At 46.3% G+C, this 16,292-nt stretch overlaps 1 protein-coding gene across 1 annotated transcript; it reads left to right on the top strand.

The window, feature by feature from the left end:
• Positions 1-987: 987 nt before the first annotated feature.
• LOC134569174 (beta-1,3-galactosyltransferase 2-like) lies at positions 988-11,463 on the top strand. Its single transcript, XM_063428086.1, has 2 exons — positions 988-1,237; positions 10,662-11,463. Exons 1-2 carry the CDS (start codon positions 988-990, stop codon positions 11,294-11,296), a joined length of 885 nt encoding a protein of 294 aa, XP_063284156.1. The 3' UTR covers positions 11,297-11,463.
• Positions 11,464-16,292: the final 4,829 nt, after the last annotated feature.

The following is a 16,292-nucleotide window of genomic DNA, read 5'->3' as shown; positions in this document are numbered from 1 at the left end:
ATTTATAATAGCTCCTGTGATCCTTTGCTCTTTTCATCAAAAATCCTCTCTAAGTCCAAAAATACATCTCATAACTCCATTGGTGAAAATATAGTGTTACTCTTGGTACTTAATTGCTCATATTATTTTACCATTACTCCCTATTTCCCCTTATACAAAAAAAAAAAAAAAAAAAAATCCCGTTCAAATTATATCCCTTAACCCACTCCATCCATTGTATTTATATTTATAAGGTCCAATTAGAGGTCCAATGGTGCCAATCAGAAAAAATCAAACGTTTTTAATTTCAAACCTATAAACTTACAGTTCCAGCGATTATATTTTAAGTGGTATCAGCCACTTCATCAAACAACAGAAATCCTTATAGTTGTTTACCAGGTGATAGATAAGCTAATAGCTTTCCTGCTCATCTATTATTTGAGCAATCGGTCGTTGCAATCAATTCTTGTGGTCATAAACTTTTCATAGTATTAAACCACTTATTATATTTTGACCTCTATACTGTTTTTCATCCAGTACTATTATAATCCTGTTATTTAGAAGATTGTTTGCAAAAAGTCCCTTAGTATCAGCCAAAAAAAAAAAAAAGGGTTCAAATTCGGCTCTATATTCTTGCAATTCCAACAATTATATTTCAAAGAATAATATCGGCCACTTCTTCAGAGTAAACCAAACAAGACAATCGTTGTAGTTATTTACCAGCTGATAGTCAAGTATACGGCCGGATAATCGATTATAACTACACACAGCATCCATGCCTTATATTTGTATATACCCCAAGTCCTCATCTCCTCATAGCTGCGTCCGCATTAATCCAGACTGGGCTGCTGCTGCTTATCGTTTCCCCGACGGACTCAGCCTAGACGCCATACGCCATTCCCTCGTGGCTGCACCTTCCTCCCGTTCCGTTACCTCTGTTGAGCTCCACCTCCTGGTGCGCGCTCACGTCACATCACGTCGCGCTCCGTCCACCCACAATCAACAACAATGATTCAAAGAGTGATTTCAAATGTTTCTACAACAACCTTGGATCCAAATACATATTTAAATATAAATTCCTATAAATATATTATAAATGAACCTGATAAATGTAAGGATCAAAACCCATTCTTGATAATCCTTATAGCAACTATAGCAAAGGAAGTGGAACAAAGACAGGTTATCAGGAAAACTTGGGCAAATGGGGCTAAGGATGGGATAACCGTTATGCATCTGTTTATGTTGGGTTTTGACAAAGGTGCAGATTAGTGTTGTCGCAAACCCGAAATTTTCGGTTCGCGAACGGCGAACGCGAACTTCCGCAAATGTTCGCGAACCGGCGAACCGCGCGAACCGCAATTGACTTCAATGGGCAGGCGAATTTTAAAACCAACAGGGACTCTTTCTGGCCACAAAAGTGATGGAAAAGTTGTTTCAAGGGGACGAACACCTGGACTGTGGCATGCCGGAGGGGGATCCATGGCAAAACTCCCATGGAAAATTGCACAGTTGATGCAGAGTCTGCTTTTAATCCATAAAGGGCAGAAATCACCTAACATTGACACCTGTCCTCAAAGCCCTGCCCTGATACACACTGACACAGAGCAGAATAGGGACTGTTACCCCTACATAGGGTCACTTGGCAGGTATGGATTGACACCGGTCCTCAAAGCCCATGATACACACTGTGGGGAGCTACTGTCCTCCCCAACCCCTGCGCGGTGGGTGGGGGCCATAAATCACAATGGGGGGCCTACTTTCCTCCCCCCCCCCGGCCCCCATCCCTGCGCGGTGGGTGGGGGGCATAAATCACAATGGGACGGACCTACTGATAGGAGTGGAGTATTGTTCATATCAGTTTAATACCTTCCGCGTCTCCTATCAGTGGACGTGTATATGGCAGCCATTTTAGGAACCGCACACCTAGGACCCGAGCAAGGTCACCTCATTCAAGCTGCTCTGGTTCCTTGATGAGCCAGATGCCCGTGAGTTAACATGTGCCGTGGAGAAGCAATCTGTCCTGTAAAGCCTCACCACAAAAAAATTAAATAAATAACAGCACTCGGAGTGGTGAGTTTAGTAAATGTTCATATCAGTTTAATACCTTCCGCGTCTCCTATCAGTGGACGTGTATATGGCAGCCATTTTAGGAACCGCACACCTGGGACCCGAGCAAGGTCACCTCTTTCAACAGGCGACATGATTTGGCCCTGTAAAACTATCCTGGATATTCTCTACAATTTCTATGGATATGGCATTGATTTATGTAACAGGGAGATGGAAGAAGATGCTTGGTCGGTCCTCTTACTTGGAATTTGGGGCACTGCGCGGGCAAGCTAATGTGCCACCTGATAGGAGTGGTGAGTTTAGTATTGTTCATATCAGTTTAATACCTTCCGCGTCTCCTATCAGAGGACATGTATATGGCAGCCATTTTAGGAACCGCACACCTAGGACCCGAGCAAGGTCACCTCTTTCAACAGGCGACATGATTTGGCCCTGTAAAACTATCCTGGATATTCTCTACAATTTATATGGATATGGCATTGATTTATGTAACAGGGAGATGGAACAAGATGCTTGGTCGGTCCTCTTACTTGAAATTTGGGACACTGCGCGGGCAAGCTAATGTGCCACCAGATAGGAGTGGTGAGTTTAGTATTGTTCATATCAGTTTAATACCTTCCGAGTCTCCTATCAGAGGACATGTATATGGCAGCCATTTTAGGAACCGCACACCTGGGACCCGAGCAAGGTCACCTCATTCAAAAGAGATTTTTAATTGTTGAATCACCTCCCCTTTTTAGGCCAAGGTGGGAAGATGCTTAGACCACTGGTATATTGGTGCCATCTTGGAGGATTTTTTTTTGTTTTGGTTTTGAAGCCACAGTGCTGCACCAGTGGGCCTAAAAATTAGGCATGTACACATGCCTGAAAAATTTGGTATTGTTGCAGCCGCTGCTGTAGCAGCGGCCAGAAAAATTGATGTTTGTTTCACAGGCAGAAAGTGCCCTAAAACATGGCGGCTTGAACCCTAGTTGGTGGCGGATAAGTCACGCAGTCAAACGTCATTCAGAGCTAAAATACAGCAGCGTGTGGACCATTTTTAGCCCAAGGCAGCTCATCTCATCAGGCCTTTTTTAATCGAATGTATCGCCCAGTGTCAGTCCCTTCGGGATCCATCCCTCATTCATCTTAATAAAGGTGAGGTAATCTAGACTTTTTTGACCTAGGCGACTTCTCTTCTCAGTGACAATACCTCCTGCTGCACTGAAGGTCATTTCTGACAGGACACTTGAAGCGGGGCAGGCCAGAAGTTCTATCGCAAATTGGGATAGCTCAGGCCACAGGTCAAGCCTGCACACCCAGTAGTCAAGGGGTTCATCGCTCCTCAGAGTGTCGATATCTGCAGTTAAGGCGAGGTAGTCTGCTACCTGTCGGTCGAGTCGCTCTCTGAGGGTGGATCCCGAAGGGCTGTGGCGATGCATAGGACTTAAAAAGGTCTGCATGTCCTCCATCAACAACACGTCTTTAAAGCGTCCTGTCCTTGCCGGCGTGGTCGTGGGAGGAGGAGGATGACTTCCACCTCTCCCCCTGTTAGATTCCTGTTGTGCTGTGACATCACCCTTATACGCTGTGTAAAGCATACTTTTTAATTTATTTTGCAAATGCTGCATCCTTTCTGACTTGTTGTAATTCGGTAACATTTCCGCCACTTTCTGCTTATACCGGGGGTCTAGTAGCGTGGACACCCAGTACAGGTCGTTCTCCTTCAGCCTTTTTATACGAGGGTCCCTCAACAGGCAGGACAGCATGAAAGACCCCATTTGCACAAGGTTGGATGCCGAGCTACTCATTTCCCGTTCCTCCTCCTCACTGATGTCATTGAAGGTATGTTCTTCCCCCCAGCCACGTACAACACCACGGGTACCAGATAGGTGACAACGAGCACCCTGGGATGCCTGTTGTGTTTGGTCTTGCTCTTCCTCCTCCTCCTCAAAGCTACAATCCTCCTCTGACTCCTCTTCCTCACAATCCTCTTCCAGCGTTGCCGCAGGTCCAGCAAGCGATGCTGATAAGGCTGTTTCTGGTGGTGATGGTGACCACAACTCTTCCTCTTCACGCTCATCTACAGCCTGATCCAGCACTCTTCGCAGGGCACGCTCCAGGAATAAAACAAATGGTATGATGTCGCTGATGGTGCCTTCGTTGCGACTGACTAGGTTTGTCACCTCCTCAAAAGGACACATGAGCCTACAGGCATTGCGCATGAGCGTCCAGTAACGTGGCAAAAAAATTCCCAGCTCCCCAGAGGCTGTCCTAGCACCCTGGTCATACAAATATTCATTAACAGCTTTTTCTTGTTGGAGCAGGCGGTCGAACATTAGGAGTGTTGAATTCCAACGTGTCGGGCTGTCGCAAATCAAGCGCCTCACTGGCATGTTGTTTCGTCGCTGGATATCGGCAAAGTGAGCCATGGCCGTGTAGGAACGCCTGAAATGGCCACACTGGCCTGCTTCAGGACGTCCTGTAAGCCTGTGTACTTATGCACAAAGCGTTGTACGATCAGATTACACACATGTGCCATGCACGGCACATGTGTCAACTTGCCCAACTTCAATGCCGCTATCAAATTTTTTCCGTTGTCACACACCACTTTGCCGATATCCAGTTGCTGCGGAGTCAGCCACTTTTCCACCTGTGCGTTCAGGGCGGACAGGAGTGCTTGTCCGATGTGACTCTCTGCTTTCAAGCAAGTCAAACCCAAGACGGCGTGACACTGCCGTATCCGGGATGTGGAATAGTACCTGGGGAGCTGGGGGGTGCCGTTGATGTGGAGCAAGACGCAGCAGCACAAGAGGACTCAGCCGAGGAGGTTATGGAAGAGGATGGAGTAGGAGGAGTAGAGGAGGTGGCAGCAGGACTGCCTGCAATTCGTGGCGGTGTCACCAACTCCTCTGCAATGCCACGCATTCCTTGCTTGTCAGCCGTCAGCAGGTTTACCCAATGCGCAGTGTAGGTGATATACCTGCCCTGACCATGCTTTGCAGACCAGGTATCAGTGGTCAGATGGACCCTTGCCCCAACACTGTGTGCCAGACATGCCATGACTTCCTTTTGCACAATCGAGTACAAGTTGGGGATTGCCTTTTGTGAAAAGAAATTCCATCCGGGTACCTTCCACTGCGGTGTCCCAATAGCTACAAATTTTTTGAACGCCTCAGACTCAACCAGATTGTATGGTAAAAGCTGGCGGGCTAATAGTTCGGACAAGCCAGCTGTCAGACTCTGGGCAAGGGGGTGACTTGGTGACATTGGCTTCTTACGCTCAAACATGTCCTTGACAGACACATGACTGTGGGCAGATGAGCGGGAACTGCTCAAGGTGGGAGACGGAGTGGCGGATGGTTGAGAGGGGGCAAGAAGGACAGCAGTGGTTGACGTGGCTGAAGATGCTAGACCAGGAGGAGGATGGCGACTTAGAGTAGCCGTGCTGCTTGTACTCATGTGTTGATCCCATAGGCGTTTGTGATGTGAGATCATGTGCCTACGCAAAGCAGTTGTACCTAGGTGGGTGTTGGACCTCCCACGACTCAGTTTCCTTTGGCACAGGTTGCAAATGGCATCGCTGTTGTCCGAGGCAGACACACAAAAAAAATGCCACACTGCTGAGCTCTGCAATGACGGCATTCTGGAGGTGGACACAGCATGCGTTGATTGGCGTGCTGTCAGGCTGACCCCGGGTGCCAATGCATGCTGTCTGACTGTGCCACTAGCTCCTTGCGACGACCCCCCCCTGCTTCCAACTCGTCTCCTCCTCCTCTCTGTCTACCCATCTGAACTTTTGCCCTGTTCTTCTTCTTGCCGAGCGGGCACCCACGTGACATCCATGGACACATCGTCATCATCAACCGCTTGGCTTGTATCTGACAACTCAGAAAAGGAAGCAGCAGCGGGTACAACATCATCATCACACCGTACCTCCATGTGTTTAATGCTGCCTGCCTGAGACATATCCCTGTTATCTACATCCTCTAGCAATAATGGTTGCGCATCACTCATTTCTTCAAACGGGTGTGTGAATAACTCCTGTGACATACCAAGTAAAGCAGCTGTGGTGCTAGTTTTGGTGGTGGCGGCAGGCGGGTGAGTGGTATCTTGAGAGGTGCCTGAAGCTAAGCTGGAGGAGGATGGTGCGTCAAGGTTCCAAGCGGAGGCTGTACAAGATTGGGTGTTCTGTGTTAGCCAGTCAACTATGTCCGCAGAACTTTTCAAGTTCAGGGTACGTGGCTTCTGAAAACTGGGCATTATTCTAGGGCAAAAGGGAATCACAGCACCACGACCACGACGGCCCCTGCGGGGTGGCCTGCCTCTGCCTGTCATTTTTTGGGGGATTAGTGGTACTATGCGTGCAAGCTACTGTGAGACCAGATATGATTGGCAATGTGAACTGTAACAGTTCTGCAGAGCACACACTGTAGGCCTGACACACCCGCTTGAAGACAAGTAACTGCTATTCAATCTATAACAGTGAAAAACAAATTTTCTTTGTAAAAGCACGCTATAGAGACACCAGATATGATTGGCAATGTGAACTGTAACAGTTCTGCAGAGCACACACTGTAGGCCTGACACACCCGCTTGAAGACAAGTAACTGCTATTCAATCTATAACAGTGAAAAAAAAAATGTGGTTTTAAAAGCACGCTATAGAGACACCAGATATGAGTGGCAACAGTCAAAGTACGCTGGCAGGGTTGTGCAGGGCACACGCTGAAGGAAGGCCTGACAGAGCCACTTGAAGGACACTGACTGGCTGCTATTAGCTTACACTAGAAACCTTTTTTCTTTGTAAAAGCACGCTATAGAGACACCAGATATGATTGGCAATGTGCACTTGAACAGTTCTGCAGAGCACACACTGTAGGCCTGACACACCCGCTTGAAGACAAGTAACTGCTATTCAATCTATAACAGTGAAAAAAAAAATTTGGTTTTAAAAGCACGCTATAGAGACACCAGATATGATTGGCAATGTGCACTGGAACAGTTCTGCAGAGCACACACTGTAGGCCTGAGACACCCGCTTGAAGACAAGTAACTGCTATTCAATCTATAACAGTGAAAAAAAAATTTTGGTTTTAAAAGCACGCTATAGAGACACCAGATATGATTGGCAATGTGCACTGGAACAGTTCTGGAGAGCACACGCTGAAGGAAGGACTGACAGAGCTGCTTGAAGGACACTGACTGGCTGCTATTAGCTTACACTAGAAACCTTTTTTCTTTGTAAATGCACGCTATAGAGACACCAGATATGATTGGCAACTGTCAAAGCACGCTGGCACAGGTCTGCAGAGCACACGCTGAAGGAAGGACTGACAGAGCCGTTTGAAGGACACTGACTGGCTGCTATTAGCTTACACTAGAAACCTTTTTTCTTTGTAAAAGCACGCTATAGAGACACCAGATATGATTGGCAATGTGCACTTGAACAGTTCTGCAGAGCACACACTGTAGGCCTGACACATCCGCTTGAAGACAAGTAACTGCTATTCAATCTATAACAGTGAAAAAAAAAATTTGGTTTTAAAAGCACGCTATAGAGACACCAAATATGATTGGCAATGTGCACTGGAACAGTTCTGGAGAGCACACGCTGAAGGAAGGACTGACAGAGCCGCTTGAAGGACACTGACTGGCTGCTATTAGCTTACACTAGAAACCTTTTTTCTTTGTAAATGCACGCTATAGAGACACCAGATATGATTGGCAACTTTCAAAGCACGCTGGCACAGGTCTGCAGAGTGTACACGCTGAAGGAAGGACTGACAGAGCCGCTTGAAGGACACTGACTGGCTGCTATTAGCTTACACTAGAAACCTTTTTTCTTTGTAAAAGCACGCTATAGAGACACCAGATATGATTGGCAATGTGCACTTGAACAGTTCTGCAGAGCACACACTGTAGGCCTGACACACCCGCTTGAAGACAAGTAACTGCTATTCAATCTATAACAGTGAAAAAAAAAATTGGTTTTAAAAGCATGCTATAGAGACACCAGATATGATTGGCAATGTGCACTGGAACAGTTCTGGAGAGCACACGCTGAAGGAAGGACTGACAGAGCCGCTTGAAGGACACTGACTGGCTGCTATTAGCTTACACTAGAAACCTTTTTTCTTTGTAAATGCACGCTATAGAGACACCAGATATGATTGGCAACTGTCAAAGCACGCTGGCACAGGTCTGCAGAGCACACGCTGAAGGAAGGACTGACAGAGCCGCTTGAAGGACACTGACTGGCTGCTATTAGCTTACACTAGAAACCTTTTTTCTTTGTAAAAGCACGCTATATAGACACCAGATATGATTGGCAATGTGCACTTGAACAGTTCTGCAGAGCACACACTGTAGGCCTGACACATCCGCTTGAAGACAAGTAACTGCTATTCAATCTATAACAGTGAAAAAAAAATTTGGTTTTAAAAGCACGCTATAGAGACACCAAATATGATTGGAAATGTGCACTGGAACAGTTCTGGAGAGCACACGCTGAAGGAAGGACTGACAGAGCCGCTTGAAGGACACTGACTGGCTGCTATTAGCTTACACTAGAAACCTTTTTTCTTTGTAAATGCACGCTATAGAGACACCAGATATGATTGGCAACTGTCAAAGCACGCTGGCACAGGTCTGCAGAGTGTACACGCTGAAGGAAGGACTGACAGAGCCGCTTGAAGGACACTGACTGGCTGCTATTAGCTTACACTAGAAACCTTTTTTCTTTGTAAAAGCACGCTATAGAGACACCAGATATGATTGGCAATGTGCACTTTAACAGTTCTGCAGAGCACACACTGTAGGCCTGACACACCCGCTTGAAGACAAGTAACTGCTATTCAATCTATAACAGTGAAAAAAAAAATTGGTTTTAAAAGGACGCTATAGAGACACCAGATATGATTGGCAATGTGCACTGGAACAGTTCTGGAGAGCACACGCTGAAGGAAGGACTGACAGAGCCGCTTGAAGGACACTGACTGGCTGCTATTAGCTTACACTAGAAACCTTTTTTCTTTGTAAAAGCACGCTATAGAGACACCAGATATGATTGGCAACTGTCAAAGCACGCTGGCACAGGTCTGCAGAGCACACGCTGAAGGAAGGACTGACAGAGCCGCTTGAAGGACACTGACTGGCTGCTATTAGCTTACACTAGAAACCTTTTTTCTTTGTAAAAGCACGCTATAGAGACACCAGATATGATTGGCAACTGTCAAAGCACGCTGGCACAGGTCTGCAGAGCACATGCTGAAGGAAGGCCTGACAGAGCCGCTTGAAGGACACTGACTGGCTGCTATTAGCTTACACTGGAAACTTTTTTTTCTTTGTAAAAGCACGCTATAGAGATACCAGATATGAGTGGCAACTGTCAAAGTACGCTGGCAGGGTTGTGCAGGGCACACGCTGAAGGAAGGACTGACAGAGCCGCTTGAAGGACACTGACTGGCTGCTATTAGCTTACACTGGAAACCTTTTTTCTTTGTAAAAGCACACTAAAGAGACACCAGATATGATTGGCAACTGTCAAAGCACGCTGGCACAGGTCTGCAGAGCACACGCTGAAGTAGGCCTGACACCCAGACGCTTGCAGACAACTAATTGCTCTTCTATTACACTGAAAAAAAATTATTTCTTTTAAATCTAAAGCTTAACCTATTGTAAAAACAGATATGAGTGGTGGCACTGACTGTGCAAATGGGCAAGGCATCCAACCTGACACAGAAGCTGGCAGGCAGGCAACTGCTCTTCTATTACAGTGAAAAAAAATATTTCTTTTAAATGTAAAGCTTAACCTATTGTTAAAACAGATATGAGTGGTGGCACTGACTGTGCAAATGGGCAAGGCATCCAACCTGACACAGAAGCTGGTAGGCAGGCAACTGCTCTTCTATTACAGTGAAAAAAAATTATTTCTTTTAAATGTAAAGCTTAACCTATTGTTAAAACAGATATGAGTGGTGGCACTGACTGTGCAAATGGGCAAGGCATCCAACCTGACACAGAAGCTGGCAGGCAGGCAACTGCTCTTCTATTACAGTGAAAAAAAAATTATTTCTTTTAAATGTAAAGCTTAACCTATTGTAAAAACAGATATGAGTGGTGGCACTGGGCAAGTAGGCACAGTATCCAATGTGAACCTCACACAGAAGCTGGCAGGCAGGCACCTGCAATTACATTACACAGGAAAAAAAAAAAAAAAAAGCAGCCTGATGTTATAGCCCTAAAAAGGGTTTTTTGGGGTGCTGTCCTTACAGCAGAGATCAGATGAGTCCTTCAGGATTGTAGTGGACACTGAATACCCTAGCCTAGCTATCAATTTCCCTATCTAATCAGCAGCAGCTAAACTTTCCCTCCTCTCACTAAGCATGCAGCTTCAGAATGAATCGAAAATGGATGCTGGGAGGGAGGTTGGAGGGTGTGGAAGGGAGGGAGAGTGCTGCTGATTGGCTGGAATGTGTCTGCTGACCGAGAGGCACAGGGTCAAAGTTTGCCCAATGATAACGAATAGGGGGCGGATCGAACTGCGCATGTGTCCGCCCGCCGCGGCGAACGCGAACACGCTAAGTTCGCCGGGAACTGTTCGCCGGCGGACAGTTCGGTACATCACTAGTGCAGATTTAAAGCTGATTTTAAATGAAAGTCAGACATACCATGATATTATCCAAAAAGACTTTAAGGAGGCGTATAACAACTTGACTTTAAAAACTATTATGGGAATGGAATGGATCTCCACCTATTGTCCTCAATCAAAGTATGTCATGAAAACTGACAGTGACATGTTTGTGATCACTGAATATCTACTGGAAATGCTTCAACCAAACCTACCTCCGAAACAAAATTTCTTCACTGGTGCTTTTTTCAAAGATCCTGTTCCTCATAGATCGAAAGAAAGCAAATGGTATGTTCCATATTCTGTTTATGCAGAGAGCCGTTATCCAGACTTTTGCTCAGGAACTGGATATGTGCTTTCAGGAGATTTGGCTACCAAAATCTTGAGATCATCCTTTAAAATAAAATACCTGCACCTGGAAGATGTGTTTGTTGGAATTTGCCTTAAAAAAGAGGAGGTAGAGATAACTGTGCCACCTACAGAAAATTTGTTTAATATTTACCAAGTTCAATTTACCCCTTGTGGTTATTATAACCTTATTACATCCCACAGTATGCCTCCAAGTCTAATACTTCAGTACTGGCAAAATATGCAAGCACATAAAGGGCAATGCTTGAGAAATAATGCTTCAATATTTTAGCTAATGTATCTTTACATTCTGTGTATGGGTGTAATTATTGACAAATCTGGAAATTACAGTGGAGCAAACACATTAGAAATATGCCAAAACATCTTTAGTCACAAACATAATAATTTGCAAATTATAATGATATCCAGAATAATGATAAATTTCTGTGGATTTTATTGCTGTATGGATATAAAAGTGGAAACAGTTCTAACTAAATATTTAAAATATGTACTATTTAGGTTGTGTACCCAGTAAAATATGAATTATTATTTTTAATTTCCCCTGCAATAGGTCCTTCATTGCAGGCTCTCTCTTTTCACACTGGCACACATTTATACACGATTGCTAGAATATGCATTCATACCCATCAATTGTGTATACACAATTTAGCATATTTGCAAATTAAATTTATTTATTACAAACACATTTTGTTTTCAATTTGTGACATTATTACAGTCTATAAGCTTCAAAGAGCTGAATGCAGAGCTATAACATCTTTGTGTTTAGCACTCTTCGATGCAGCTCCAGCAGCTCATTTTCCTTGCGTGCAGGCCCGAACTGGCAATCGGACACACCGGGCAAATGCCCAGTGGGCCACAATGGCAATGGGCCAAGGACGGCAGGGGAGGTCACAGGACGTCCCCGGCCAGTCCATGCAGGGCCGTCACTATCCGAGCACCGACCCTGCAATGACGGGCCGGTGCGGAGCACTCACACACACAGCACCCTCACACACATACACCTTCCTCACACACAGCTCCCTCTCAAACAAACAGCTCCCTCTCACACACACATCAACCTCACATACACAGCACCCTCACACACACACACATTTCACCCTTCACACACACTGCACCCGTCACACACACACATACTGCACCCCTCGCATACACACTGCACCCCCAACACACTGCACCACACACACACACACAATATTTCCAAACATATATATATATATATATATACAGTGGCGTACATACCGGGGTCGCGGCTGCGACCGGGCCAGGCCCACCAGGGGGCCCGGGGGCCCTGCACCCAGTATGTACCCACTGTGGCCAGCCTCTTCTCCTGGGCGTGAAAAAGGAAAAGGGGAGGGTGCAAATCTCCCCTATTGAGGGCGCTAATCACTAATGACAAAAGGATATGTAATAAAAAACTGAAATGTATTAATACAATTTAAATAAAAGTTAATAGTAAAGCAGTACAATTACAAGACCGATAGTAAAAACAAGCACCAGCCACTAGCACACAAGTATAAAGATGCTTCACAATAGCCCTCGGTCGCGACTCATAGGGCTGAAAATACTTGCGGCTCTCAGTACAATCGTGGTGGTGAAATAAACAGTCTCTGGACTGCTGTTTTAAAACAAACTTTCTTGTTTATAGGCTTCTTTTGGGGTGTGCCTATTCTGAGTGGCAGCTTTTCACCTGTATGACACGCCTGCAGGGCCGGCCTTAGGCATTTTGACGCCCTGTGCGAAAAATCTTCACAGCGCCCCCCCTCCCCCCGTCATCCATGTATGCTGTAATGTTTGTGTTGTCTGTGTATGTGATAGTAGGTGTGATGACTGTGTGTGATATGTATGCTATGTGTGATATTTGTAATGGGTGTATTAACAGTGTGTGATATGCGTGTATTGGTTGTATGTGACACACACACACACACACAGAGTCAGACGGCCATACACACACACAGGAAGACATCCACACACACACACAGGCAGACAGTCATACACACACACACAGACACACAAAGGTAGACAGTCTCACACACACAGACACACACAGGCAGACAGTCAGTCATACACACAGACACAGACAGTAATACACACAGACACACACAGAGGCAGACAGTAATACACACAGACACACACAGTCATACACACAGACACACACAGTCATACACACACACACACACACACGCAGACAGTCATACACACAGACAAACACGCAGACAGTCATACACACAGACACACACAGGCAGACAGCCATACACACAGACACACAGACACACAGAGGCAGACAGCCATACACACAGAGGCAGACAGCCATACACACAGAGGCAGTCATACACACAATCACACACACAGAGGTAGACAGTCATACACACAGAGGCAGACAGTCATACACACAGAGGCAGACAGTCATACACACAGACACACACACAGAGGCAGACAGTAATACACACAGACACACAGTGGCAGACAGTCATATACACACACACACACACACACAGGCAGACAGTCTCACACACACAGACACACACAGGCAGACAGTCAGTTATACACACAGACACAGACAGTAATACACACAGACACACACAGAGGCAGACAGTAATACACACAGACACACACAGAGGCAGACAGTCATACACACAGACACACACAGAGGCAGACAGTCATACACACACACACACAGACACACACAGGCAGACAGTCATACACAGACACACACACACAGACAGACAGTCATACACACAGACACACACAGGCAGACAGTCATACACACACAGACAGTAATAAACACAGGCAGAGAGTCACACTCACCTGACAATCCCACAGTTACCTGTGGAGTTCATTGTGGAGGCAGTGCAGCTCCTGGTGACTGTTTGGTGGGGAAGCAGGGACTCCTTCCTGCTTCCCCTGCAGCAGTTTTCCGGCGCTTTTAGCTCCGCCCCCGCCGCACGGTAAGCTCCGCCCCCGCTGCAAATTAAAAAAAAAAAAAAAAAAAACATTTTTTTTTTTTTAAATCCACGGCGCCCCCTGCTCCATGGCGCCCTGTGCGGCCGCACAGCTCGCAAACCCCTAAGGCCGGCCCTGCACGCCTGTACAACCTAGAGTCTGGATCTCTTTTTCAATTTGTATCTTCTCCTGGGCGGCCCAGGAGTCGGCCACCTCAGGCCCCCTCCCCCCCCCCCCCCGAGGTTGGCCCTGATGTCACCCGGCGAGCTGGCTGGTGGGTTCGCGAGGGAGGCACTCTCCCCTGAGTGCTCCCTGTTCAACTCCCTCACGCACCGCAGTGATACCGGAGCCGGAAGATGGCCTCCTCTTCCGGCTCCGGTATCAGTATGCGAGGGAGCTGAACAAGAAGCACTCAGGGGAGAGTGCTCCCTCGCGCGCCCGCCAGCCAGCCCGCCCACCGGGTGACACCACTGGACCCCAGGGAATCCTCTCAGCACTCCCAAAGGTAGGGAGGCTGGGGGGATTACATTTTTTTTAAAAAAAAGTGTGTATCAGTAAATGTGTGTGTCTGTTGGCTAGTGTGTATGAGTCTGTTCGTGAGAGTGTGTGTCTTCAGCACTTACCTTTCTCCAGTGCCGGACTCCCTTGGCGCTGGGGATCTCTCCGCCCCGATCCACCTCTCAGTTCTGAATGCGCGGCAAGAGCTGCGCGCGCATTCAAACCGCCCATAGGAAAGAATTACTCAATGCATTCCTATGGATGTTCAGCGTCTTCTCACTTTGATTTTCACCGTGAGAATCGCGGAAGCTCCTCTAGCGGCTGTCAATGAGACAGCCACTAGAGGCTGGATTAACCCTCAGTGAAACATAGCAGTTTCTCTGAAACTGCTATGTTTTCAGCTGCAGGGTTAAAACTAGAGGGACCTGGCACCCAGACCACTTCATTGAGCTGAAGTGTCTTTATCGGTCCTTTTAAGTGTATGTATATCTGCATGCACTGGCGTACATACCGTGGTCGCAGGGGTCACAGCCCTGCAACCCCTGCGACCAGGTGCCCGCCGCCATGTGTTGCGGCCCCGGGCCACGGATCAGTTTTCGCACCGGGGCCCCATGGGTTGTGTGTACGCCACTGTGTATATATGTATATATATGTGTGTGTGTGTGTGTGTGTATACACACACACACACACTACAGCACCCCTCACACACATACTGCATCCCCTATGCACACACTTTCTACAGCCCCTAGTAATGCATTACATTACACCACAAACACAACACAACTAGACCCAACCTTATTACACAATACCACACAACAATCGGCTCACTCTACACACATGCAACCCCACAAGCAGGCTCCAAACACATGCACAATACTCTTACCTGGCCCTTTTGTCTCCTGGTATCCCATCTATAGAGACACCAGAGACAAGTTGCAAGAAAACACAGCGCAAGCATGTTATTAAGTTTGCTTGCAGTGTGCAGAACAAATACATGGCCTTTTTCTCATGCTAGAGCTCTTCAGTAGAGCTCTGCACATGGTGTACCCTGGAAGAGCATTGAACCAACATTCATCTCACTCTGAGAGGGTGTGTGCCTGTATTTGGTGATGACAAAACACACCCTCTCTGCCCCGCCCCCTTCTTAGTGGGCTGCTGTGATTAAAAATAAAAAATAAAATAAAAATTGCCTGGACCAATTTTATTTTTATTTTTTTCCCAGTCTGGCTTTGCTTGCATGTGTCTGTATATTCACAAGGAGCACAGAGGGGATGTGGCATGACATGACATCCTCCATCTTCCTAGTTAACACAGCAGGGGAGCTACTTGGCAGAACAGAGGGACTGCCACCCTCCCTCCAAGAGTGCAAGGCAACAAATAAGTGTGTATGAGTGTGAAAGTGTATTTTGGTATCGATGAGTGTGTGTCTAAAAACGTAGGTCTGTGTGGCACTGAATATAAATGTGTGTTTGTCTTACTGGCAGTTGTATCACAAATATCATCTGGAATATATGTATATTTCTGTGCGTCCAAAAAAGCAACATGGCTTCAATGATGGTGATATGTTTTGGGCAATGTCATGGCAATGTGACAGCATATATAATAATTATACAAAATTCAAAATCTCTGGCACTCTTCCCCCAAAAAAACAATTCAAGTACATCCAAATTCGACCAAGGTGCCTCTCCGTGCACATATGTAATCCAAGAAATGAAAGCACTCACTGGTTTTAAATAAATCTTTGTATTAAATATAAAGCATATAAATCAGCATTTCTTCCGTCAGACGGCCTTTATCATCTTGATAAAGACCGTTTGACTGTCGAAACG

This window comes from Pelobates fuscus, chromosome 7, assembly GCF_036172605.1.
Source record: "Pelobates fuscus isolate aPelFus1 chromosome 7, aPelFus1.pri, whole genome shotgun sequence".
NCBI lineage: Eukaryota > Metazoa > Chordata > Amphibia > Anura > Pelobatidae > Pelobates > Pelobates fuscus.
The sequence above is the reverse complement of the archived record's forward strand: the minus strand, read 5'-3'. Positions and strand labels throughout refer to the sequence as shown.